Source organism: Pholis gunnellus (genome assembly GCF_910591455.1).
Source record: "Pholis gunnellus genome assembly, chromosome: 13".
NCBI lineage: Eukaryota > Metazoa > Chordata > Actinopteri > Perciformes > Pholidae > Pholis > Pholis gunnellus.
The window spans coordinates 6,716,437-6,743,919 of NC_136540.1; the positions used below are offsets into that span (position 1 = coordinate 6,716,437).

The window sequence follows — 27,483 nt, forward strand, 5'->3', positions numbered from 1 at the left end:
TGTGTGTGTGTGTGTGTGTGTGTGTGTGTGTGTGTGTGTGTGTGTGTGTGTGTGTGTGTGTGTGTGTGTGTGTGTGTGTGTGTGTGTGTGTGTGTCTACAAGCCCTGTTGTTTTTCCAGTGGTGTTCTAATGTGTTTTGACTGCACTGTCAAATATACATATATAAATATATTATGTTCAAGGCCAATCTTTGGTTTGCTGGGCTTGACAGTTGAGCAAAACTGGGTAGAAGTGACAGAACTTAAAAAATATATATATATGAGAAAACATCCTTAAAGAAATGAGAAGGAAAAGAAGAAGAAAAGACCTAAATAAGAAATGAGCTACAGTATGACCCACTACTGCACAGCCATCTTTGGTTCCCAAAAAACCACTGGGTACAAGCGACTGTTATCGAGAGCAAACTGCATGTGGGTCACAAGTGTGGAGTAGTAGAGCACACTGCAGAGACTATCTTCATTTATGCTTCAAAAACACTGGATGCTGAGTTGGATTAGCTTAGCAGGAGAAAAGGATAAAGGGTTCGCCGAAAGGGCGGACCCGTCCGTGACTCAAATGTGTGCTGACGACTTTAATTGCTTCTTTCATTAAAAAGTAGCTGACTCTCAGATGCAAAGTAGAACTTTTTCATTAAAGACTGGGGAGAATTGCACAAAAAGCATTTAAAGAAAGACAAAAAAAAAAAAAACACCAACAAAAAGGACAGGCATTTCCTGTTTGGCGGTAGCCCCGTAGAAACTGCAATAAAAAGGGCGGCCACTTGACCCCCGCCTTCTCTCTCTAGGAGTTACCATAACTGCAGTCCTGAAAAGATCCGGATCCAAAACCCAACAGACACAGGAAGCAGGGTTCGATCCACGAGGCCCGCCACCTTTGTTAGCCGCTAGCTTAGCAGCAGAGGCCGCAGGCAGACATGAGGAGGGGTGGGGGGGGGGGGGGGGGGGGGGGGGGGGGGGGGGGGGGGGGCTGGACTTATCTCTTTACCAGCAGGCCCGTCTGTCTCTCCTGTAGCCGTACATTCCCCCTAATACACTGTACGATGCTCTGCTCTGTCCCTAGCACGACCCTGGGTTTGAATATAAAAATAAGGAGGTGATGAAGCAAGCGAGTACAAAACGGTGCCGGTCACATCACGCTCTGCCTGTTGCATCACTTCCCTTTGATTATAGTTCTAAGGAAAGGAGAACACAAGCAGGTAATAATGTTTTCGTTTTCTTTTTCTTCCTTTCTTTTTAACTGTATTCGGCACATTAGCAGCTGAGTTTGAGGTATTAGTTTTTGCATGTCAAAATGGAGATCGAAACCCAAATGTGTGTTGCTAAAATTTCGTTTGCGATTTTCAAGTAACATCAAAATATTTGTATGACGTTGGAAATCATAAAAAAGAAAAAAAAAGGTTCAAACATGTTGACACGGGAGGGAAAAGAATCTGCAGTGGGCCCTCTCTGTTCTTCAGAGTTAATTCAAGATTCCGCTTTGGTTAACTACGAAGGGTCTCGTGAACCGTCTCTGCACTCTTCAGGATTGGAAATAAGTGCACTCTTCTTTAGCAACACCTTTTTCAAGTCACATTTGTTCTGGAGCCTCTTGTACCAACAGAGAACTTAAATCACACCTCTCAGAAATAAAAAAGCTTCTGGAGACTCGGTACACCATAAAAAGCAACAGCTCTGCTACAAAACAAGTCAATCAAATGTCAAATGAAGTGTATCGTTTTGGGGCGTCTTGTATCAAAATTAAAATTTAAATACATTGTTTAGAAAACAAAAATGCCAATAGAACAGCAGAGTACCATATCAAACCTCAAACGTTCCTATATATGTATTTTTTTTGAGAACTAATAAAATATAAAAAAAATAAAATAATCAAACGCATAAATAAAATTATGTTACACATCTTTTTTCCTTTGCTGGACAATATTTGGATATAATTCCAGTTTTTCTTTTCTATCTTCAAAATATAGATATATATTAACTTAAAAAAAAACAAATTAGGAAAAAAGGTTCAGTGAAATTGGAACGAAAAGGAACCAGCAACAGAAAAGTGCATTTATTTGTACAATGATTTGCGACTCCTGCACTACCTGCCCTCCTGCTCCCCTGTTGCCTCTCCCCCTCTCTCTCCTCGTCCGCTCAGTTCCAGCGGAAGGAGATGTGACGCGGCCGGTCGCCTCCTTCCTTCACCAGGGGTTTGTGAAACTCTCGGCCGGCGCGCGAGTGGATGGCCGCCCAGCAGTACTCGCAGTAGTACTGCAGACAGGTGACGTTGGCGCAGAAGAACGGTGCAAACTTCCCGCCGCAGCGAGTTCCCTGGCACTCATCGCACAGCTGGTCATCCAGCACGTATGGCTTCACTTCCACCTGCAATCAGAGGCGGGAATAATTGGGGATTCAGTGATGGCGTTTCTCCGTCTGTAGGCCAGATGTTTTACAGCAAACTTGCAGGAAAATTAAGCAAATGGAAAGTAGAAAATTCATGTGAAAACGTATTGTTTGTTTGGAAAATGTCACAAGTGATACTACTGGTATTATTCAGAAAAGCTTTTAGATTTCCAATCAAAGCAGCTTAATATTATTCCAGTATTTCATACCATGATGTTTCCTCTTCAATAGAGATTTGTTGGATTTCTGTTCACTCACCTCTATTGTGCAAATGTGAATAATATTTGAGTAAATTCCAAAGTCATTGGCCGTCATAAGCCACCGCCTTAGCTCGAAAGCGTAAACGCGCGTTTGACTGAAGTCAACCTTCAACGTTTGTTATACTTTCTTGAGCTACTATCAATCCTTTTACACATTTCAAGGATTGAACCCTGAGAGCATAAAGCTTTTTTTTCTTCTTCCTGCATCAGATTATAACAAGGAGCCACTAGAGGGCAGTATTACAGAAGAGGACACCATGAAAGCCTCAACCTATTTGCCTCAGGAGAATCCCCGGGCCACGACTGATTCCCCACAGAATACAAGAGATTTAACCAAAAAACACAATTTATAATTATGCCATAGAAACAGGTGAACTCCCAGAATCACTTGAACAGGAACTGATTATTGTTGAACCCTATCAGCTCACACAGGCCCATTTAAATTGTACCCTGTGAATATAAACTTTTCCCCAAAGTCAACACGACCCGAACGGAATTCATTCAGAATAGACCATACAAACTAAAAACAGACATCTCGGTCATATTTGTTCTATCACGCAGCACTAGACGGGGCTGTTGTCTCTCTATTATTCGCTGCTGACTTTGAGCCTCTGGCCATTCATGGTATATTTGGTGACTGCGTTCATACTTTATGTTTTAATGCGGACGATATATCGGCAAACCTCACAAGTCCAGACGAATCTATCCCAGCTCTGATGGATACACTGAGAGAATATGGTGAGATTTCAGAATACGAGGTTAACAAAAATAAGAGCGCTACGTCACGGGGTCTTGAACAGTTGTTTAGATTATTATCAGGAGTTCATCACATGCACAGATATTTTCATTATGTGTACGAAGCCTGCGTGCACAGCGGTGATGTACGTCCCCGTGTGACTGGTGGTCACTCTGAATTAAAAGGGAGGAGACATTGTTTGTGTTGATTTCGTCTAAATCTAACAGTCGTTTGTTATACTGTCCTGTGCTCTTACTCCATGGCAGACATTTTGGTTGAATTCAATTTGGACTAGTGAGAAAAATCTCTTCTTGAAGCTTGGAGTCATGACAAGTATTGCTACTTGCTCTGATCTTCTAAAGTGAATCAACTATTATGCAAAATGTACTTCCCCACCACACATTCTCCACTAATAAGCAAACACATTATGTATACGGTGCTGCATTTTTTTCAAGCTCTAGAGAGACTTTCTCTCTTCCAGCACAACTCAGAAAAGGAGGAAAGGCAAGAATAGTTTGAGAGAACGAGAACAGGAAGTGTAGATGTGGGGAGACAAATGAAGAACGAAGGGGGCTGGAGAGGGGAGACCAAAAAAAAAAAACACTACGCTCTCTTTTCTTTCCACTCACCCGTTTATCGATTTCTCCATGCTGCAGCTGTACAAAGCGAGCACTGATAGCAGCAATGTAGCTCTGCTGATTAGAGAAAGCGACCCGCCCTGCTCCCTTGGGGTACTTCAGCTCGGGGTCTGTGTCGATGCCGGCGTAGCAAACCCCACCATACAGGCGGTCCATGATCATGGCCAGCTCCACTGCAAAGGGAGGAAAAAACAAGACACGTTGAACAAAAATATTCCCAAAAACAAGTGTGACGCACAGAAGAAAAAGACATTAATCAAATAAACATTCTGGCACACACACACACACACACACACACACACACACACACACACACACACACACACACACACACACACACACACACACACACACACACACACACACACACACACACACACACACACACACAGGCTTTACACATGAACTCATGTCCAATGTAGCCAATGAACACAAACACAACATGTTGATGAAGGTTGTTGATCTGAGAGTTTAAAGCCGTCGACACAGATGGATTTAAGTTCAGCAGAATTTTAAAAAGGGACAAATATGAGACTAGTGTCTGCTGTGAAAAGGGCTGCAATAAATCCCATCAAGTTTATTTACGGTCTGGAATGTGTGTCTCTTAACAGCAGTTCATTTTAAAAAACATGCAAATTAAGGGGAAATAAACTTTAAATTAAAAAGGCAGCTTTACTTGTTCAAACATTGAAATGGCAGTTTTATTTGTAGTGTGTATATTTTACACGTGTAAATTGAGACCCAGAATTACACAGGGTCATAGAATATTTGGTGCACCACAGGGACGCAACATTGCTATCAGGATAAAGAGCCATTTAATATTCTTCACAGCCCAGTGTGCCACAGAGGGTACTTCCTGACAGGACCAGTGTAGGTCAAAGCTGATCTCAGCACACAGCGACTCTCTTAGCGCGACCCTCTTAGCAGGTCTAATGTTTATCATAAACACAAGCTGTCATCATAAAACGCTGATTCGTTGTGGATTCACCTCGTGGAAAGACTTATAAAACGGACGGATACCTGCACGGAGCGGACGAGGGACGCCTCCCACAAAGATGGTTTTCCTCGGGTCCAGAGGCTGAGAGCCATCCATCACGAAGTCGCTGTCGTTCAGGTTCCACGGGCGGATCTGGACCTGTCACACCCAAAGCCAACAGGTTTCAGCACTCGCTTAGCACAAGCTGGTCATAACCGCAAGTTTCACTGAGTTCAATGGAAACGACAGAACATTTGAGCAGATGTGTGTGTGTGTGTGTGTGTGTTCCTACTGACCGGCTTGTCTTTGATGGTGGGGCTGGACACACAGAGGTACAGCTTGCCGTCCTCTTCGATGCAGGCGTCAATCAAAGCCTGCACTGAGCTCTCATCCTGGAACAGCAGGAAGGCGTAGCCTGCACAAAATACAGCAGCGTTATTCAGGCTGCTGGGGACAAGATGTACTGACAAAGAGTCACGCTGGAATTTAGCGCAACCATTACTGTCAACACAACATTCTGCATTCATAGCAGGAAGGCATAAGCTCTCGCAAACAGACAGAGAGACGGACAAACAGTCCACACATGGTTACAAAACGCTTCAGACAGTAGCCTTAAGACACAACCAGACTGCACACATGAATAGTGGTAGTACACAGATACAAGGCTAGCAATGCTGTACTGAAGAATACTAGAATCAGTTACCAAAAAATAGACGCACAAAGACACTGAAGCAATACCTGAAACATATCTGTTGTAGTAATAAATTGGTTCAGGAAGTAGTACGGATACATTACTCTCACAAAACATGAATGTGAGAAAATAAACCGCACAGAATGAATCATTTAACAAACCTTTGGGTGGGAAATAGGATTTGCTCTCCGCTTTGTGAGGCCAGTCCACAAACAGGTGTCCAAAACGCCGGAAACTGGCGGTTATCTCATCTGAAATCAAGCAGACAGAATGCATGACTTGTTGGCAGCTTAAAAATAAAATTAAATAAAAGAAAAAGCTAAAGATTTACAGGAAAAGCCCTACATCAGACGGTATCCTTAATGTACAGTAAGATGCTTGTGCTGCAGGTGTCTTGGGGCATAATTTGCCCTTAAGTTACCCATCTCTTCAGTTTCAATCATACCCAAAATATGAAATCCCTTTGATCTTAATGCAACTACTCTACCTTCATCGATGTCCGGGGGCAGTCCTCCCACAAAGACCTTGCGTGAGTAACGCTCGACGCGCTCTCCGTTCTGGTGAGGAAAGCAGTGTGGAGAGCCCAGGCCTGCGAGGCCCTGATCACCACGCTCGTCATCAGGGAATCCATCCTCCATCGGGAAGAGAGAGGAGTGGCCTGAGAGAGGAAGAGGAAGAGGAGGAAAAGTTGGTGTAAAAGGTTCAGGAGGCGTCGATGTTTTCACGGTTACAACATTAGGGCAGTAATGAGAACTCTACATGAAACCGTTCATTCACTTTTCACTGCAGTGAATAGTCCACCTGGTGCTGGGTGGAAGGCTAAGAAGCTAGATATGCATTATAGTGTTGATCTAACATCCCTTACCACATAATTTAGGCAAGTTAGTAGCATGCACACGTTTCTATGGATGGATTATGACATATATTTCACTTTCATTGGGCACTGGGGGGCCTTTAACGCCCTCTGGTGAGAGTGAAATGTTGCAGGTGTTGGAGGCGCATGGAGATAACTGAAGAATAAACAAAAAGTAAGAAAGAAACAAAATGTCACGCAATTATTATTAGTTGCTATGCATATGAAGTACTGAACGTGCATGCAGCCTCTCTGTAACAAACACAGCAGCTTCCTCAGGGAGCCAGTCTAGATAGTTTCACAGTGTTAGGGTATGTGTTGTAGAGACCTATTCCTGAGCTGAGCTGCTTTATGCAACAGAGTTAGCCTCAGCTTAAAGTATGAGCTGTGTGTGAGTGAGGATGTGTGTGTGTCCTGCCATGTGCCTGGCCATGTGCCTTTGCTTCTGCTGCAGTGTGTGTAAATCGCATACTACAATTTCTGTGTCTCTCTGCTTCATTAACTTCCAGCTAAATGGGACAAATAACAACAATTGTCTGACTTAACAATATTGCATGTGTGAGAAAACGAGTAAAAAAAAGAAAAAGAAAAGCAAGCAGAGTCGAGCGTAATGAGAGAAACGCAAACTAAACGATGAAAGATGCATAAGATCATTTCACAAGCTTACAACAACCATGCAGACACACGCGTCACTTCACCGCACTGATACAAAGCGCAGAGTCATTAAAAAAAAAGAAATACATCTAACAACTAACGCCCTACGACCCATAAAGTCATAACGGTAGCTTCAGTCAATATATTGAGACCTAGAGAGTTGATTTATGCCGGACGTAACACACCCATGAATAGATTTTACCTCGTCTCCTGCTATAATTCCTGGCTGCATGTGGAATCAGGACAAATCAAAGAAGAGGGTGATTATAAAAGATACATAATACACTGAACCAATAAAAGTGTGCCAGGTGCTTCCATTGTGAATGACAATCAGCCTGTAAAACCGTCACCATGCCACTTAATTGAGGCTAGACTATAAAGTTAAAGTCCAAGTCGAGCTTGTGAAGGTCTGTAGACAAACACTTCAGGGAAGAAAGGCACTGACAGCAGCGTGATCGTGTCAACACGATGACGTTCTCTCAGTGTATACTGAAACAGAATGGACACTTTCAAACTAAAGCTTCCTCACCATCAATGAGATCAAAAATACAATCCAAAGAAGACAAAGGAAAGATCAGGACAACAGTAACAAAGATTATATAAGTCCTATAACAAAGGAAAAGTAACACAAAACAAGTAAATTAGACATTAGAACAGAGGCTTGCGTAACAGTGGAGGGAGATTTCCTGCCTTCTAATTATGACCAAGAATAATTTAAGGGAAAGAAGAACTTGTCCAAGGACTGAACCTTGAGGCACACCATAGGTAATAATAAGGCACAGTGATAAGAAAGTAAGAGTTTAGTTCACCAGGAAACAAATACAAAATGACATTGACCTCAAAAAGAGAACAATATATGCGTTGTACCAGATTTAGCTCATATCCTATCATCTCCACTGCGTAGAGTCTGTTGCTGATACGAATGCAGAGGAAGCACTAGTGTGGCTAACTGTGGGTTAGTTACCATCAAGTGTTTCAGCCATTTCACAATATGTGATTTACCCTCCTACAGTCACACAGAGTTTTAAGCAAAATGCATCAACAACCAGTTACTGTCGCAACCTTCATTGATTCAAACACAATGGCAGCCCAGGAGCCCAGGGAAGGCACCAAAGACCGTTATGCCACTGCTATGTACGTGCGTGGCGATCTGCTTCTGTCGCCCCAGCTGATAATGGTTGAACTTATGTGACCATGGCAAGATATAAACATAAAAAAAGGTAACACTGGCTGATTTTTTTTCGGCTGATTTTACAGGTCCATCCGCCCACAATGCAGTTGACTTTCATACGTGTAGTCAAGAAGATGCTCTTTCTGCTCATTGGATTTAATACGCTCACAGGAACACAATGTTTCTTTAGCGACACTGGAGAGATGGAAGCATCGACCCGTCTAAAAGAGTAAGGACATGGAGAGGATGAAGGAGCGGCCAGAACACACAAGCAATAATCCCTCAGTGGAGTTTCCAACCCAGATGGACATTAACTCTGTCGGGCGGGGCAGCGGGGGGGGGTCAAAGAGAGCTAGAAAGAGAGAGGGCAGAGAGAGAAACAGAAGAGCAGATTGAAAGAGAAGAGAGCAGAGTGTGCTATAAAAAGGTGCATGTGTGCATGTTTGTGTGTGTGTGTGTGTGTGTGTGTGTACATTTGTGTGAGAGAGAGATAAATAGATTGGAAGAGATGGAGAAACGAGCTGATAATACACAGTGTGTGGGTGAGAGAAAATGAGAGTGAGCGAGAGAGAATCAAGAGAATGGGGGAATGCAATCTGTGTACACTGATGAGACACACACACACACACACACACACACACACACACACACACACACACACACACACACACACACACACACACACAGAGACAGGGAGGGAGAGAGAGCTCTGGTGTGCAACCTCTGAATCCTGCCTATCCGCTGGCACCATCTGTCTCAGAGCTTGATGACAGCTCCTGACCATGTGACCTGACCATGTGACCCAGCGATCTTGTGAAGGAACTACTGGCCTCTCGTGTTTTACATCCTGGCCCAAGACCAGAAGGCGAAAGCTACAACAACACAATTACATAATAATGAAGGGAATGAGGGTGCGCGAGGGCAAAGGAGAGGTAACGGAATATTAAACTGCCGTTGTGGAAACTGTGGCACGTCAAAGGGATTTTATTTTATTCAACCATTCGAAAAAGAGGTAAAGAGTTATTTATATACAGTTTAAAGGCATTCTTTACTTCTGTGCAACAGGACCATATCTCCTCATTGCATCTTTCAAATAATTAAGAGTATTAGATTCTGTTACTGCATTGCCTATTTCTCGCCTCAAATGTTTGCAGAAACACATTTTAAGTGCATCATTTAGCTTCAGAATGTGAATGATTGTGAGCCGGCTTCCATGTCGACAACAGTATAGAGCCGAAACCAAACAATGCACAATAGGCAATAGCTGTGAAACGGTCCGCAGTTGAACGTTGATCTGTGCGGAACCCCTCTCACGGTTCTGCACACACGTGAACAACGGATTAATCACACAGTTTAACTGCACATCGTTATCGACTGATATTCAGTAAGATATGTGGTCAGTAGATCAGCAGTGATGCTCTCTAGTCCCGATCCCTGATAATGCAACACTGTGAACAACAAATACGTGTTGAAATCAGCAGGAGGAGCGCTAGTGACGTTGCCAGTTACAGTGCTAACAGCCAACATACGGAGGTTCAGATCAATTTGTATAGAGCCAAGTTACATTATAACATTATCATGTGTTCAAATGTAGAAGGAATCGTTTTCACAGCAATATAAAATAGATATTAGAGAGGGAATTATGCCCCTCTTTGTCCATCTATGTATCTGAGTGACAAAGCCGTATCAACAGTCAAACGAAAGGAGCCGACAGGAGTTCATAACTAGGTGAAAGGTCACTTCTTTACTTTGTATTTAACCTGCCGGGTGGGTGCATATTGTCAGATTAATGATGATTAACGACAGCTACATTCAAACACTCCTTGAAACGTGATAATCTCTTCTAAAATGACATTTAATCAAATGTGTTTTAAAAGATAATGGAGACATTTTTCACACCAAATCCCTATGATTTATATTTGATTCCCTGGTGGACCCTTGAAACCCGAGTATGTTGCCATACGTACCATTGAGGGGTAAAGGGTTGTCTCCTCCTGGATGAGGGAATCCCAGACGACCTGCACAGGGAGACAGAACCGAAATAATGAACCTCCTAACAGGACGACGCCTGAATACACCATGCAGACGTGCGACGCTATTACTCTAAACAACAACGTGTGTTTCAGTAAAACGTAGAGAAGTTTCCATTTTGATGAATGTATAGCCTCCAAATAATATCCCATTATTTAAAGCCAATTTTGAGATTTAACAGAAAACACGTCAATGATGAAGTACAGATCAGACAATGGCAAAAGATATCGACACTATCCGAGTAAACACAGCACCACTATCAGTTAAGCAGTTTGTAATTTGGTAAAAAGGCTGTGACCATGATAATGATGTTGATCATTGCCGCATGTGAACAGATGTACTTCGCTGACGGGCAACATTTGAACAGTTCTGCACACAATGTAGGACATATTCCTCGGTGTCACCTGTGTGACACCGACCATCTCTCTCCCTCTAATCGACCTCCATTTCCCTGTTTGTGCCTCACGCTCGCTGTCTCTGAGCCGCATATCATACATTTCACATTGAGCCATTTGCCAGGCCCGTCTCGCACACACACACACACACACGCGCATATACCCACACAAATACATGTTATGATGCCAAACAATCTTCAAAGTTATGCAAGGCCCAGCTTGCTGCAGAGGGATAATGAGATGAAAGCGCTGAAATAGTACAGCCATTGTTGTACGGGTACGAACCACCCTGTGATTGGTGCATTCCGACGCCACATGGAAAGCTGCTGGCCCCTCCCCCACACCTCGCTTATTGAGTCCCACAGCGCTCCGTAGATGTGGTGCAAACACAACGAGAACTAGACCACAGAAACCAGGACGGGACCACCCGTGGCTCGAGCCTGAGCACTAACACTACGGCTTTCCATACATTCATCATAGTCGTGACATTATGAGCATCAAAAACACAAATCACTCTCTTTCTACCAAACACTCAGTTTAATCAAACTACAAATTACAAGTGCCAACAAAAAAACTGATTACACAGACGAGCTCAATTCCTCTTGACTGCGTGGCACATTTCAACAGTTTATCTCTCTGTAATTTAGCTTAGTAATATATGTGTGCTGATAGGTGCACCGCCTGAAATCAAAGTCCATCTGAGCACAACCCCGTCATATTGGGCGTTTAAGAGCCTTTAATAGTCTCTGAGGAGCAAGTGCGCCGACACGTACACCACATCCCCCGGTGTGTCTGCGGGGTTCTCTGTGCCTGCTCTGTGAACCGGATTTGCAAGCGGCTGGCTGCGTACATGTACAGTGCCGTAACAGTTTAAACACATGCGTGCAAGCACACACACACACACACACACACACACACACACAACACGGTGGTGTGTGTGTGTGTGTGTGTTGGCTGAACAGAGGGATCCTTTCTGTTCGTCAGGACAATGTTGGAAACGATTCAAAGCCACTTCTACTGTAGACATTTTGTCTCGCCTCCTCCCGTGCTTCATCGCGTTCACTTTGTTTAATGCGTTCTGCTGGAATGAGAGATTTCTGCATCTAAACGTGCTATGTGTAATGCATGCGATCTGAGATTATTATACTCGAGTGTGTGCATGCTTGTATGCGTGTGACAGAGAGCAGGAGGAGGACGCAAGGGGCATTTAATCTGGAGAAGAGTCCGCGCTACAGAAAATGCGCTGTAATTATGTTTTTCTTTTTTACTTTGCTGCAAGGAAAAAAGGGAAGGACTCACTAAAGTCACTGCTACACTTGGCACAGCAGGGTACAAGCTCGGACTATAATTACAAAAAGGAGGAATAAACATGTAGCAGGCCAAGGGCTACAAGACAAAAAACAATAAAGAGTATGGTGTGAGATATGTCGCGATGCATCATGTGAAAGCAGTAAAGAATGGGGCACTGAGGGCAATTAAGAGGGTAGAATGTAGCGATACAGTATATTGGACAAAGCATCAAATGAATTGTCGAGATGGAGGATTCATTCGCTATATAACAAATGAAAAACATACAAACAAGTCTGCCTTTCCGAAACAAAGAAACAGAGCTGCGACACAAAATGGACACAGCAATCACAGTAAACTGTTACAGGAAGTCAGGTCAACAATACCTCATCATTTAAAAAACCCTTCACGGTTCAACTCCTAATGAAGCAGAAGCGTGTGGGTTTTCAATTTAGAAGAAAACTTGTCGTTGCCAAGCTCTCGGATCTAATCTAGTCGCAGGAATCTGTGCCAGCATGGCTGGAGCTAAGACACCAGAACACGGCTATAATGAGGTAACCTTCCAGTCTTCCACTATTAATATTGAGAGAAGATTTACTAAAAGGGTTGACAGCAGGACATTAGATCACAGCTGGATGTGGCTGAGCACAGTGGGTGTGAGGCTGAAATAAATACAAGGTGATAGTGAAGTGTCTGCAGCTCATGAGTGTTCACTCATCTTGTTCTTCTGGTCGTGAAACTGGTATGCGTGTGTGTGTTTTTACTAAGCTGCTTCTTTCTTTGACGAACATTATATGGGATTAAATATGATTAAAAACAAGTACGAGGAGTAATGCACTTACTATTTTCTTTTTCTGCACAATAACATTTAAGATGTTCAACAGTTCGACGCAGTCAACTGTAAATGCAAACCAGAAAAGGAACAACGTAAAAACTCTACACCCAAATCTCTTAGATTCCACTAAAGGTTGAAAAAAAGGTGTTTCCTTTCAATCAGTCATTACCAGAACTAGTCCTACGAGCTACTCCCTCTCAGCAACGTGAACAGTCTCCCTCATTCTTTTCGTTTCCTCTCATTCGTTTGACAAACAGAATGTGCGCTAGTCCTCCATTTTAGCTCCAATGTTATAAGCAGGCTACATTCAGGCTCCCTCATGTGGCAAGGGATACAGAAAATATGAATGCTAAATAAAAAGATTATAAAAGAAAGTCTGCACGTGTGTTTGGCAACCTACCTTTGGGTCCAGAACAAGTTTCTGGGACTGGCTGCTCTAAAACAATAAACAACACCGTCTACCTGCCGTATTTCTGGGTTACCATTGGCCGATGTTGCCTCACACCATTCAGCCAATAACAAACACGTCTCTATTAAAATAATCCAAAATAGTTAAGAATCCAATTTCCAATGGATGATTCTCTTTTTCAGCCAATTACAAGTGTTAGCGCCTACTTTGTAATTTATAGAATATATATTCAGTTTATTAACCTACTAGTTTTAATAAGATGTACCTATTTTTGTTATTTTGTCAACCCAATTCATATCAATAAAGATAGGCTACTGTAAACACATCTCAGTATAACAACCAGCCTCCAAAATGACCACAAAGTGGAATCACCACGTCTCTAAAACAAGAACTGAATATTATAGCTGATAATTAGAACTTCATTAAGGGAGGATTGATTGCAGAGCTGTTGCATTCGACTGAATTAGTAATAAAGGGATTTACACAGACCCAGAAATTAAACATCTCTTTTGCCAACAAGCAAACAAATGTTTCCTTTTCACACTTTTTTTACTGGCAATATGTGGAAAATATATTCATTCTGATTCGACGTGTTGTTAATAGATAAACAACCACCGAACTTCACACTACAGGTAACGGCAACATGCATCTGTATCCGTGTGCCAGACCTTTTGGATAGAAACAACTGTGCGTCATTGTGTTTTTTTTTTATCATCCTTCAAAACGGGAGGCTTTGCAGCAGTGATCATTAGAAACTAATGATAGCCAACAACTTCAGTTGAGCTCAGTGGGAGTCTTTCCATCTCGCTCACAAATCCCGTCTTAAGTACAAAGCCTAAGCTTCCATCGGCCCGGGATTCTCTCTGCGGCTCCTTCTCAAAAACGCACGAGAGAAAAAGAGGTCAGACTCATTGCATTGAATTTGATCCAAAAGTGAGAAAACTTAAATTCAGTGTGGGAAGGAGAGAAAGGGAAGACAGGGGTGTGAGTTGACCTCCCTTTTTATTGTTGATCACAACACTAAAAGACAACACTCTGTCTAGACATGTGATCTGTGGAGGAAGTGAAACTTTTCTGTTAAGGGATGGTGTTAAATTGTGAATAAGTGTGTGTGTGTGTGTGTGTGTGTGTGTGGTTATCAGCTCTACCTTGAAGTGAAACCATCCTACCGAATGTTTGGCCGACGTAATTAAATCATTACACATTTGTTTTCATATTCATCACATATGTTTGATGAGAATATGAATATTTTATATAAATGTGAACAAAAACCACATCCGAAAAAATTATTGATTCACAAATGTATTTTGGATGCACACACACACACATATTTCTTGCTTTAAGTTAATGTAATAAAAATCCACAAAATATTTGGATTTAAAAGGATTTGAATTTAAAGTTGTTACATTTATATAGAAACTGTATTTGTATAAACCTCCGTTTACAAACGGCTTGTCATGTGTGAACTTAACTGTGTGAACATTTTGGAGACTCCCGTGACGTCGCTCAACCAGCGACAGTAAAACATGAACATGAGAGTTTATCTGCCTTTACCAGTTTATTAGTAATATGACAGTTGAGCGAAGTGTGTTAACGCTTTCCCAGGCTCCTCACTGCTGTGCCACTCGTCTGCCACCGTCAGTAATCGCCCTCGCCGTCTCTCCGGCGCTAGAGAACGTTAGCCAACGTTAGCGTAGCTACAAACTATTTGACTGAAGACGGCCTTTCCTTCAACATTGCGGATGTATCCTTCAATCCAGTTGCATATAAAATGACGACTATTTTTGTGTGCACTGAACATGTGTGAATCTGTCTGTGTGCATTCATGAATGTATGGTGTTCATGGCAATATTTTTGGAGGCTTAATCATTATTTTGGAGCTTTCAATTTTATATTTTAAATGAGTTGACACATGACCATGGCATATGTGCACCACACGTTGCTAAAAATGCACCGTAAGTAGAGTAAAATACACTCGTATGTCGTAACATATTGTATATGGATCATCAGTGAATGAAATCCAAACATTAATGTTGTTTTGACCACAACATATCACGATAGCTTCTATGCACTACGTCTCTGCTGTTAACAGAGTGTAAAATGAGAACTGTAGTATTGCTGGCGGTAGTCTGCTTAGTGTTTTATGTTCCTGGTTGACGTCTTTACCTTTCAGGGTGTCCTGCTCAGCCCTCATGATGTCGATGAGGGAGCTCTCCAGCGTGTTCATGTTGAAGCTGTCGAATGACCGGGTGCGTTCCTAAAGAGAGGAGAGAAAGAGGAGACACACCATTTACTTTCATTTACAAGGACGAGCCATTTAAAAAAAAAAAGCCAACAGTCTTTACAATTGGTCCATTGGAGCAACTGGGACAATTAGATTTATCTACATCGTTTCATGTAACTAACCCAAGCTGGACAAAGAGCAGAGAAAAGAGGAGACGAGCATGCTGACAGATTCACACTCTAAACACAGCCTGAACATTATGGACACTATTAATTACAAAAAAAAAGAACTTCATTCTTGCTTTAGCTCGAGCATATTTCAAAGAAAAATACAAAAAGACACGACACCTCGCTTAATTTGTGTCAACTCGTATTTCTTTGAATACATGCAATACCGAGATACTGTGAGGATTCCATATATTAATTTAAGATTCTGGCACTGTTGGCATTGGCATAAATAGCGGGAGTGACGAACAAAACAACTCAGGAGTGAGCCCTAGTTTCACACAAGTGGAATCTCAAGTGATTCACTGATATATTCTGCCAACTGATGTAAAATCGGAGATAAAAATAAGTTGGATAAACCTTATTTAAAAAATACTTTTTTCTGCTCGAATATTCCCCAATGCTGGTTTTCAAGACAGCAAACCGGAGTACCCATGTCTACGGCACAGGTGTGTGAACCACTTTTATTAGGAGACACTCCTTATTTATGTTGTCAGCATTCATTTAGTCTTTGTCTTATTGCATAGTGAGTTTGTATTGTATCTTCTTTTTAAATTCCCCTCTTCACATAGTTATTGTGCGTTTAACTGCTGTTACTTGAAAACTTAAGTGACAGAGCTATAAAGCTTACTCATTCACCTCGGCAGCATAATGGAAGTCAACAGTAAAAACATCAGCAGGAGCTGGAGGAATTCTTGAGCGACAGCTTCGTCACCCACAAACAAGGGCATCCTTGGCATACCAACCATACTGGAAATGTTTGTATGCACACAGAAATATGTGTAAGAACACACAACTGTAAAATGTGTATACACAACATGAGCCTTCCCCCCACAGACACACTGCAGTGCCATGCTGATAAGACTTCTGTTTTGACTCCACCTCACCACAAAATATGCAGCCTTTGACAACAACTTCTTAACACATTCTGATAAACTATTTTGGCTTCCTTCTGTACAAAACAACCACAACTCAGGCAGACACTGGCGCTGAGGACCACAGAACAGAATTCATAGCCTCCTTGTTTACATTTATAGTTGGTGCTAAATGTCCTCATAACATCGTGTGATCGATTGTCTCATTTCTTCCTCCGTCTCTTCCTCATTTTTCCAGCCGTTATTCAATGCTACCTTAAAAGCAGAAATACCTTAAAAAAGATTTCTATTCCTCAGTTATGCGTCAGAGCTCTCACACTGCACAGAGCCAATGACTCTTCTGGTTACTAGTTGTTCAATAAGCTGTGCATCGTGACTAAAATCTTTAGTCATGATTGTGTTTTTTCTTTACTGTCTGGTCACGACAGAAATACACTTTTTTTTTTTTCCTTTCTGCATCATATTGGTTATTTTAAAGTACAGCTGTGAAAAAGACATAATGAAACACTTAAATAATATTAATTAATATTATATTGGTAGAAACCATGATTCAAACATTTGCAGAGATACTGTCAAAACAATACTCTGACCAGGCGTGTGAAGAGTAAGGTGTTATTAATAATAACGCTGCAGATTGCATTGCTATTTTTTCTACCCTTTAAAAAAATAAAATAATAATATGGTGCATAGTTTAAGAGAAATTCAACATTTCCAGAACAGCCACCATTGTTCTCCCGTTGAGAATAATAAGCAGGTGTAGCAACAGTTTACTTTAAGGTCTGATTGAGCTCTATTGTACGGCCGTCTCAAGCTAACAGCGAGTGAAAACAGACAACTATGAGCCGATGTTAAAAAGAACACATTTACATTAAAAAGTGTGAATAAAGCTTAACATTGCATGAAAGCCTGTTTATTAATAGCGGCCTACAACATCCTGCCTTCATCTCTGTTTAATCAGCTCTGCCCTCATCATGACTGATAATAAACGAGCCTTGCACAACAAGAATTACCCAACCTGCCTGTCAACCTGCAGGTAACCTATCTATATAGTCAGTCACTCTTCATTCGCCACGTTGTCTGTCAGACAAATGCATCCAAGCACAACCTCTCTGTTATGTACTCGTTCGTACAGCGACCAGGTAAGACCCTCGCTACAAACATCAGACCAATGTCTGAGGAGAACGATCCGAAAGCAAAACCACCTTGAGGAGAAAGCCTCATATACTTTTGTTACACCACGAACTCCACAAGGGGTCAAATGCTAACGGGTTCAGAAAAACAGACCTGCGTCAGTGAACCACATGACCAAAGGTCGGGGCTCATTTTTTCATCTACCGTCTGGGTAGTGGCTCCTAGAATCTAATGGCTGCTTTCAACTATCTGATCTGAGAGCGTGGTTGGATGCCTGGCACACACTGGCTGATGAAACGGCCAAAAACTCCCCCAAGCTGTAGCCAAAAGTTTTACCAGCATTTTTGGCTGGTGCCGATTACCCACACTGACTGAGGGAACATACGAAACACAGAGATGACATGGTAGGAAGAACACACCCAGTGCACACTCTCTCCCTCAAAACAAATATCAACACAGGGATATAGGCCAGACTAGGTCCACTATTTTCTCATATCCGCCTCGGTATCTTATGTGGACTTAGGGTATTGCTTAAGGTCAAATAAACCAAACAGTCAAAGACAAGGGTAGCACAAACGAGAGGTTACTGTGGCAAGTACACACCACTAGTGAGTATATAGCTGAGGCAAGCACGTAAACACATTACCCAAGACAAACACGGATAGGTGTAGCAACAGAGTGCCATATTTGTGGGATCTTTTCCAGAGGTTCTGGTCTTTCTGTGACGCATTATGACAACCTCCTACTTTAGTGTTTTAACAGCTTCACGAAATTGAATGCTTTCATTGTGTGTCATTATTCTTTACAGTACCAGCTCACTAACGCAGCACTGCGAGGTAATCCTATTAGATTGTTTCAGGACGATAGGAATTAATTTTGCGGCCCGAGATGGACGCAGTGAGCGGACATGAGGCCCCGGCTGGTGCTTGGCAGTTGCTAAGCATTAGCCTGGATAGGTGCAGAGGGTGATTAATCATCAGATTCGTGCATTCGTCTCTCTCTCTCTCTCAACAACTGTCCAGCTGACCAGCAAAGTACTCATCCCAGACAGATTGCACGGCAAGCACAAATACACACACACACAGATTAGCTGCAAGACACACAGAATTTAAAGTGCAGATCACATTATATGCGTCTATGAAAGCTTATCCATGGATATGGCAGTACATAGTATGAACAGTGAAATGTAGCCCAGTATACGTGGGCAATCAGAAAAAAATATAATAACCATGAACCAATCAAGTTAAAGCTAAATGGCTCAATACGGCAAAACACGCCCCTTTTTTACAGTGGCTGTCAATAAAAACCTGCGTGATGGATCGATTTGCATTATACGGTAAAGCAAAGTGCATCTACTAAGCCCTGAAAGTGGATATGGATCAAGAAATCTTGCAAATATGTGTTGTCATATAAACAGCTCATCTGAAACTGACATAATAGTACTGTGATGCCAGAGCTGCAACGATTGGTCGATTAATCGGTTAGTTGAGCAAATGTTTTGATAATCGATTTATCATCTAAGGCCTTTTCAAGCAAAAATGACGAACATTTGATAGTTCCCCGGCGTGACTTGATGAAGTTCTTTGTCCTCATCATATCATTTTAGACTGAATGGTCTTGGGGGGTTTTCAACTGCTGGTCCGACAAAACAAGACCATTTAATGACCCGAACGTGGGCTCTAGGAAATTGTGGTGACCATTTTTACTTTGTTCTGAACGATTCAGCGATCAATCAAGAAAATATTTTTAAAGCTGCATTTGTAACTATAAAGTGAAAAAAGGTTGAAATGACAAAATGGATCAGATGGCCTGTCATTCAACTCTAGACAGGTTTTACTCTTAGGCACCATAAAACAGAGAGGGGGCAACCTCCAACAGATTCTGATGACACATAGGGAAGTTAAGAATGATTAAAAACAGCAAGCTGTGGGTGATTAACTCCAACATTAATCTTCCATGTCGCCTGCCTGTTAATGAAACATGGGAGTTGAGGTAGGGTGGAAGAGTGGAAAAAGTAAAAGGACATATGAATATATAGGTGCATTATGTTTTTTAAGTTTTCAAAAGGCGTACGATGTTCCACATTAACCTCACATTCATTTATAGGAAGGCTGATGTTTTTACCCTTATTGTCTTTCATCTAATCACATCCCCGAGACAACAGGGAGAGAGAGGAAGCCAAAAGCAAAGAAGGGAAGGGGAAAATAGATGAAAGAAAGGGGATGACGGAGAGAGAGAGAGAGAGAGAAAGTGAGTAGTGAGGTAAGGCAAAGTCAAGAGAGAAGAAAGGAGGGCAGGAAAGGGAAGCAGGTTGTGCTTTCGATGCTCGCGATTATGTTTCTTCCTGGTCAAAGTATTTCAAAGGCCCGCTGTGACATTAAATACCCCAAACTGTCAAAAACAAAACTATCACCCAGTGCTGGCTGAATGGCGTGCGAGTGTGTGTGTGTGTGTGTGTATCTGGGTTGCCACAGGGTGACGGAGGTAAGGGTTCCAGCAGGATTTGCACTGACTCTACTTTATTGCATGCTATAAGCTACAGGGCTAAGCTAAATACAATATGACACTTTTGCGCCGACTCTGCTTTGTCGTCTTCCTTTGTTAAGACACATGTGCAGAAGACAGAGGCCAGGGACTAATTAGGGCTTGTGCACTCATGGGCACACACGCACGCTCGCTCACACACGCGCACACATACACACACACAAGCTCTCTTTCTTCTTGTTTCAGAGCGTCTGTCTAGGGTGTGAGGGGGGGCACAATGAGGCTGTATGAGCAGCAGAGTTAGGTGCTTGCCAGCACAGCTCAGGCCGCTCATTAGTCTAAAAAACATTTCTCTCATTTAACACCAATGTCGTAAAAGACCAGAGGTAATGGCGGAAACCTCTACAGCTCGATGGCTCGGAGAATTTATTTATAGACATGCTTGCAAGAGAACTTGCATGCACACGTGAATAGCACGATTTGTGATACTTAAGACCTGCCGCATTGATTAGATTGCCTTTCAAACAATCAGAGGTTAAAAAGGAGGCAGAATCCTCAAGTCACACAACAGGTTTGTTTCCACTCCATGCCCGGAGAGGTAGTTTATTAATGAGCCTTCATATAACAGCTCGGGTATACGGCTGCAGTGTATCTAAGCTGCACAAACAGTGAGGAGGGAGGAGGCTGTAACCAGCAGTTACCCTGGTAGCTTACCGAGACAATATCCTGTCCTGGCTTACTCGCCTTCAGGCGCTGCAGGTCTTGATCTGGTCCCAGGCCAAATTTACCAGTCTGAATGAGCCCAGTACACCTGACACAGCAGAGGGCCTCTGACCTTGAATTTCACAGGTGAGGAATTAGGGAGCGAGGAAAGAAAGTAGTCACGTGGATTTTCTCCAGGTGCTCCGCTGTCCTCCAACCACCCAAAGAGGTTCGGTTAATTGGCGACTCTAGAATTGCCTGACGTTGTGAATATGAGCATGTCTCTTTGATTGACTGGCGACCTGTCCATAGTGTACCCTGACTCCTGCCCAGTGTCAGCTTGGATTGGATTCAGCCCCCCCCCCCCCCCCCCCCTCGCAATCCTCAAGGATAAGCAGGAATAGTGGATGGATTGAAGGACGGACGAATGATGGATAGAAAAGCAAGAGAGAATAAAAAGCAAAGCAAGGACGGCTTGCCTGGCATTTAAAAACACAGTCATTTCTGGCCTGAGGCTAGTTACTAGCTGACCAGTGTATTAGCAGTTAGCAGCAGTGTGTCTGGTCTGGAGCCCATCCCGAATACTAAAGCTGCTCTAATACAGCAGTGGCCCTGCCTGCTGCAGCCACAGTACTGGAACATTTTCTCTCCGTGTGTGTGCCACGGTGCTGTACACTTTGGATGAAATATGGCATATGGCCTTGCTCTCAAATTGCATCTACACATTTCCTCATACAGACACAAATTAATGTCGAGGCCCGAAAGGCAACCACAAGAAAATGCCACACTCTGTAAAAGGGGACAGAGAGAGAGAGAGGGGGATTTTTTTTTTGCTTTAGCAGATAGCTGTTGTAACCTAACTCAGCCGTGCCAAATTGCCATTTTAATGTGTGATCTGCGTGGTCTCTGTGGAGCAATGTAGTTATAATAACATCTGATCCCAAAGTGTACAAAGACACATGCGCTATGACGAACTAACTTTGATTGTACACAGGCTGAAAAAACAAATGGGACTTGTAAAGTAAAAGGGACTCATCCTTCATCCGTTGTGTCGGTGCTAAAAATGGAGACAGTTGGAGAGGACTTACTGTGAAACAGTGTGACAACAGTTCCTCATGGGGTCGGTTTAGGAGCTACAGTATTTCATTACCAAACCCGGGGGTGCCTTGTGCAAGGCAACATGTGTCATCAGTCCTCTAAACAGTTCATGATCTCGACAAGCCCCGAGAAGAACCATTTTGGGTACACGTTTGGCTCTTCCAATCAGCAAATGCAATAAAATAGGAGTGAATGGGAAGGAAATGGCCTTATTTTCTTCAGATCCTAAAGACTAAACTACACCGAGGTGGCTTCTGGCGAATAACTTGACACTTGGTTGCCTGTGAAATAATTTAACAGCAGTTTCTATAGTGACAACTTCAATGATGCAACATTATCCATTTGCTTACACCAAAATTACACATTTTCCAATTATATTACAGGGGGTGGAACAATACCATCAGTTTATGGTTTAGAAAAGAAACAAATGAAATATGGACCTAATTTGATATGCTTAAAATATTCTTTTATGAGCCCGTCCCACAGAGAAACAATGCTCGTTGTCGCAGCAAATATCTCTGCTGTGAGTCAGAGAACTCGTCTATCGCCTCTCAAAATATCTTTATATCACCTCAGTCCTATCAATTACAAGTCCAACAGTTTAAAGGTTAAGTGTCAACTTACATCTTCAATCAATAAAAGCAATCTTCATGGCTTTGTGTAATCTAGACCAATCATCAATTCTTCCACAATTCTGATTGCTTTGATGCTAATTGCATAGCCTTTTTATGAAGCATCTACCTGACGAACATTGTGACTTTTCATTAAAATGTGCTGCTCGTAAGAGTACATTTTCCCACAACATGACTCCATAATATTAACGTGGATTAGGATGTTTTAGAACAGCGATCAGGCTGTTAGCTAATGGTACATTGCACCTAAGAAGTAAGCTTAGCTGCCTCTTCAGCAAAAATACATGTCAAGACATGTCCGCACAACATCCTTACCGTTTGACATGTGCTGCACTGTGAGTCATTCATTTCAAGTAGGGATAAGGAAACACGTGGAAAGGTCACAGCAAGCATCACTTTCTAAATTGGAAAATGAATTAATTTGATTGTAAGATTTTAATTAATACCTAAATAAATTGTCAGAATGAAAATGGAGATTATGACGTAAACTTAACAGCTTAAAGAAGCCTTTCATTGGGTCACTTGGCCAAGCTGGCGCTGATGCAACCTTCCTCTCGTCACCCCCACCTCCTCAATCAATCATGAGCTGGATCAATACAATTAATTTACCTCCATGCTCCCTTTACCTGTTTCCATCAATCCTATCGCCTCGTTTTCTCCATGCGATTGTACAATTATTCAAGCCGTCTTCATTGTGAGTGGACCCGGCTATCAGGATTACACTATGAATAGGCTGGCATTTTGAAAACGAGTTGCTAGGCTATGGCAGCCACGATCTGGGTGATTAATAATTGGCCATCCTGAAAAATCATTGGCCATTATGCCCGGGCCATAAATCCACAGTATTGTGGAGTGTTTTTGCTTTAAGGCCGGAGTAAAAGAAATCCCATGATGATGTCTTCTTGTTCACTGCTGTATCTAGATTATTCTTTACATCTCAGTCATTCTTGGTCCTCCATTGCTGCGATTGTTCTCTTCGCAACCGGCCTGCTTTCCCCATTTTTTTTTTTTTTACCTCCCTCTCCCCATCTTTTTCTCTATATCCACGATGCCTCCCCCACTCCTCACTCTAACCCCCCAGCTCGTATACGTGGCACACACCACTGCAGTGACAGAGCCACATTAGTCATCATCAGAGACATACAGCTGTGGAAGTGCAGAGCCCAACGACTGATTTCTAAGCTAACACGGTAACAAATGCATCGTGTACATTCATACCCATCCCCCATGTCTAAAAATAGAAACTATAAACATACAGTAATAAAATCAACAGCTAACATAAATTACCCATTGACATTTAAATCATTCATGTAGCACACACACACAAAAGCATGAACACACAAAGTGCACACACACGCTCAAGTTAAATGTACGAGTATGCCAGAATTATTGCTGAATCATACAATGAGACTATCGCAGGAAAACTGACCTGAAAGGGGAAGATGTTATCACTGCGGCCGACTCCATCATCCATCCAGGACTTGGGGTTGAAGCCTGCGGGACTGTTTCGAGGGTACTTCTGGGACGCCACATGGTTGTTGGGAAAGGTCTTCTTCAGAGGAGAGATGGAGTTGATGGGGGTCATCCCGCCGTTCAGCCCTCTGCGATAGTCTCTGCCCTGAGACCCTCCCCAGCCGCCGCTACCACTCCCATAGCCTCCTCCAGGACTCCAGGAGGTAGAGGAGCCGGGGGAAGGAGAGGGGCTCTGGTAACTGGCCGGACCCCAAGGGGACGGGGGCTTGTTCAGGCTGTTGGACAAATGCGGCAACTGGCTGAACGCCGGATTCCTGTGCGGAAAGGGCGGTGGAGGGTGTGGAGAGGCCGGGGAGCGCCGATGCTGCTGGTGTTGGTTGTGGGGGTGTTGGAAGTGAGGGTGTGGCGGGGGAGCCGGGTGGTGCTGGGACAAGGCCGCCGCTGGTCCAATCTGGGGAGAGAAGTTCCCGCCAAACCCGGGGCTGACGTGGTGTGAGAAGTTCTGGAACAGCAGGGGCCCGTTGTTGGCAGAAGCCGGGTTGAAGAAGCTGACGTCCTCATTGATGATGGTTGACGGCGCCGGCGGGATAGCAGCTGACCAGTTGTTGAAGCCAGTAAGCGATGACGAGGTTGTACTGGACTGGACTGGACCAGACGTCTCCTGGTAATCAAAGCCCGTCAAGACAGGAGACTCGAGACGCAACTGCTTCTCCTTTCCGTTACTTCCTTCAGACGAGCCGTTGTCCGTCTTGGCTTCATCTGACCGGGCTTTTTCCAGTTCTGAAATGATCCCACCACCACCCCCACCCTCCTGGTGACTCCCAGGGGACAACTGCTGCTGCTGCTGCTGCTTTTCTTGCGTTTCTTGCATTTCCTGTTGCTGCTGTGCTTTGGGCTTCTCTGGGCCCCCCAGGATTTCGTCTTGCACGCTGCTGTGGGTGGCTGAGGCAGGAAAGAGCCACGGAGAGCCTCCCGTGGTGCCATTCCCTGCGGCTGTGGTGCTGTTTATGAAAGCAGCAGGGCTCTGCGACACATTTTGGTGGTGGTGTGGGGGCTGCAGATGCGGGTGGATTCGAACCGGGAATGCAGACTTGTTGCCAGTGTTGTTTTGAACTAGGACTCCAAACCCGTAATCCCCCATTTGTTTTCTCCCCCACACACAAAAGCTATCCCGTGATCGTTTGTCCTATTGAGAGAAGAGCACACAGGATGGCATGCACTGAGTTAGCAGTCGGCCCCTCTCATTCCACTACACATCAAGGGATTTACAAACAACTGGGTGACGGCCATAGACAAATTATTGTGACATTAAAGACATTTTTTCTTTCTATTAGGTCTGTTTTACTCCCTCAGAGAATTTCTAGACACATGATAATCATACACCACTGTCATGAATGAGCTCATTCTTGTACTTAACATTCTGTTAAACCCTTATTATTACTCTGAGCAGTTTTAAAAAAATGCCAACCAGTTAACGTTACATCTTTAGCTAATTATAACCCCGTGACGTTGCCAGCTTGTAAGTCTTCAGCTGAGCTGCTGGCAGCCTCCAATATATAGCTGCAACGCTGCTGTGTCGAGCCGACACAATCTCCATTTACAGACGTTTTTCTCAGCACAAACCAACTGACAAACGATCAAGTACCCGCAGTGTAACCTTAGAGACATCACCGCTGTGCACAATAAAAATGAATGTTGATAATATTAAAAATAAACCGTCTTAACGGTCAGAGGAAAAAAAACACTCGACCTTGTTTGACAGCTGTCACCAGTCCGTGGAGTCCAACCTCAAAATGTACCAGATAAAAGTCACACAATAAATAATGTCACACGTTAACGCGCGTTAATAAATTTTCACACATCAAGTAGCAGCCGAGCAGTTTAAATAAACGAGACATGTTAAGCTAGCCAGCTAATTTCCATCCGTTGCTAACGTTAGCTAGCTAGCTAGCAGGCTAGGTAGGCTAGGTGCTAGCTAGCCGGACAGGCTGAATACGGGCGAACAAAATGTCTTTTCACCTTCTGATCACCACCTTCGACCTCGGCGATGTCTTTGTCGAGATCCTTTCCTCGGTTCGAAAGCAAAGTGGTGTCCTTGAAAAATAAAAGAGTGCGTCGGGCAGATCTTTTCAGATGTGATAGCTGACTCGTACAGTGCAGTCGGTCAGCTCTTTTTTTTTTTTTTTTCTCCTGACGTGTCCTGCCTGCTCAATGACACAGCTCTCTATCTGCTGCCTCTAATCTGTGTAATCAACGAGCTTTGTTCACGTGGCAATGACTGAAATATAATCGGCCGCGGATCTTTCACAAGCCTTATTCGATCGGTTTCATTGTTTGCTTGATTTTCGGGATATTTTCTCGCTAACTGTCTTTTTCCTACAGAGCCAGCCCGATTCCTTGTGTGCTTCCTTTGGCTCTCTCTCTCGCTCTCTCTCTCTCTCTCTCCTGAAACCGACCGTGGCCGAATGACAGCGACTGTCAGCGAGAAATCAGCCGAGACACACTTCCGCTTCTAGCGCCACCCTTTCCCCCGTGACCACGCCTTCCGAGGACCACACCTCGGTATCTGATTGGCCGGACGACCGGCAGCCTCGCCTAGTTTTTACTACATTAAAAGGCCATGCACCAATAATACACCCATGCCATCCATAAGTACTGCCCACTGAGGTCAGATATGATTTTTTTTTTTTTTTTTAAAGAGAGAGGAAAAAAAATCCTCCCAGCACAGCCCCGTCCTTTCAAGATGTAGCCGGTATCAGGTCGTGAGAAAACAGAGATACCCAACCCCCCCTCTGAAAGCATGGCATTGCCTCAAAGAAAGAGTATCCTTGGGCCAAGCTTTTTGATCTCATGCTCCTTCATTGTACATGTGGAAATGAAACAGGGATGCATGATACATTTTAGTAGCTGTGATGTTCAGTTTTTTTGTGGAAAGTGTCAAGTTGCAATATATTTATATTGTTTTTAGCATTGAGGTCAGTTATGTGCTGGACTAAATTATATTCAGAGGTGTTTCTGATATTCTGCCTCTTTCATGTCAGGAAATGTGAAGGACAAAGGATTAAAAACACCTGTCAGTATAATGTAGTCAACACAAAGCTACAACACCACCTTTAACCATGACCTCAATATAAACATATTTTAATTTACACATTTTGAACAATGTCTACACAAACTGGACATATGACCTTGCAAAGATAGATGTTGTGGCACGACTATTTTACTGGATTGCATTGGCTTGAAGGATCTCCTCTTGTATTTAAAAATGAAACCCATTTCAACTCTTCCCTGCACGCACAGTATTCTATCTGATATAACAGCGT

The 27,483-nt window shown here is 43.1% G+C and overlaps 1 protein-coding gene across 2 annotated transcripts; it reads right to left on the reverse strand.

Annotated features, from left to right (window-relative positions):
* On the reverse strand, positions 1–26,606 carry LOC306704875 (cytoplasmic polyadenylation element-binding protein 4-like). Of its 2 annotated transcripts, XM_079171452.1 has the most exons (10): positions 26,180–26,606; positions 24,117–25,346; positions 15,484–15,574; positions 10,328–10,378; positions 6,170–6,340; positions 5,844–5,933; positions 5,288–5,406; positions 5,036–5,150; positions 4,007–4,188; positions 1–2,360 (listed from the first exon to the last, which is right to left on the reverse strand). In XM_079171452.1, exons 2-10 carry the CDS (start codon positions 25,299–25,301, stop codon positions 2,133–2,135), a joined length of 2,232 nt encoding a protein of 743 aa, XP_079027578.1. In that variant the 5' UTR covers positions 25,302–25,346; positions 26,180–26,606; the 3' UTR covers positions 1–2,132. The 2 variants fall into 2 exon arrangements, with proteins under 2 accessions (XP_079027578.1, XP_079027579.1); XM_079171453.1 differs by lacking the exon at positions 10,328–10,378.
* Positions 26,607–27,483: the final 877 nt, after the last annotated feature.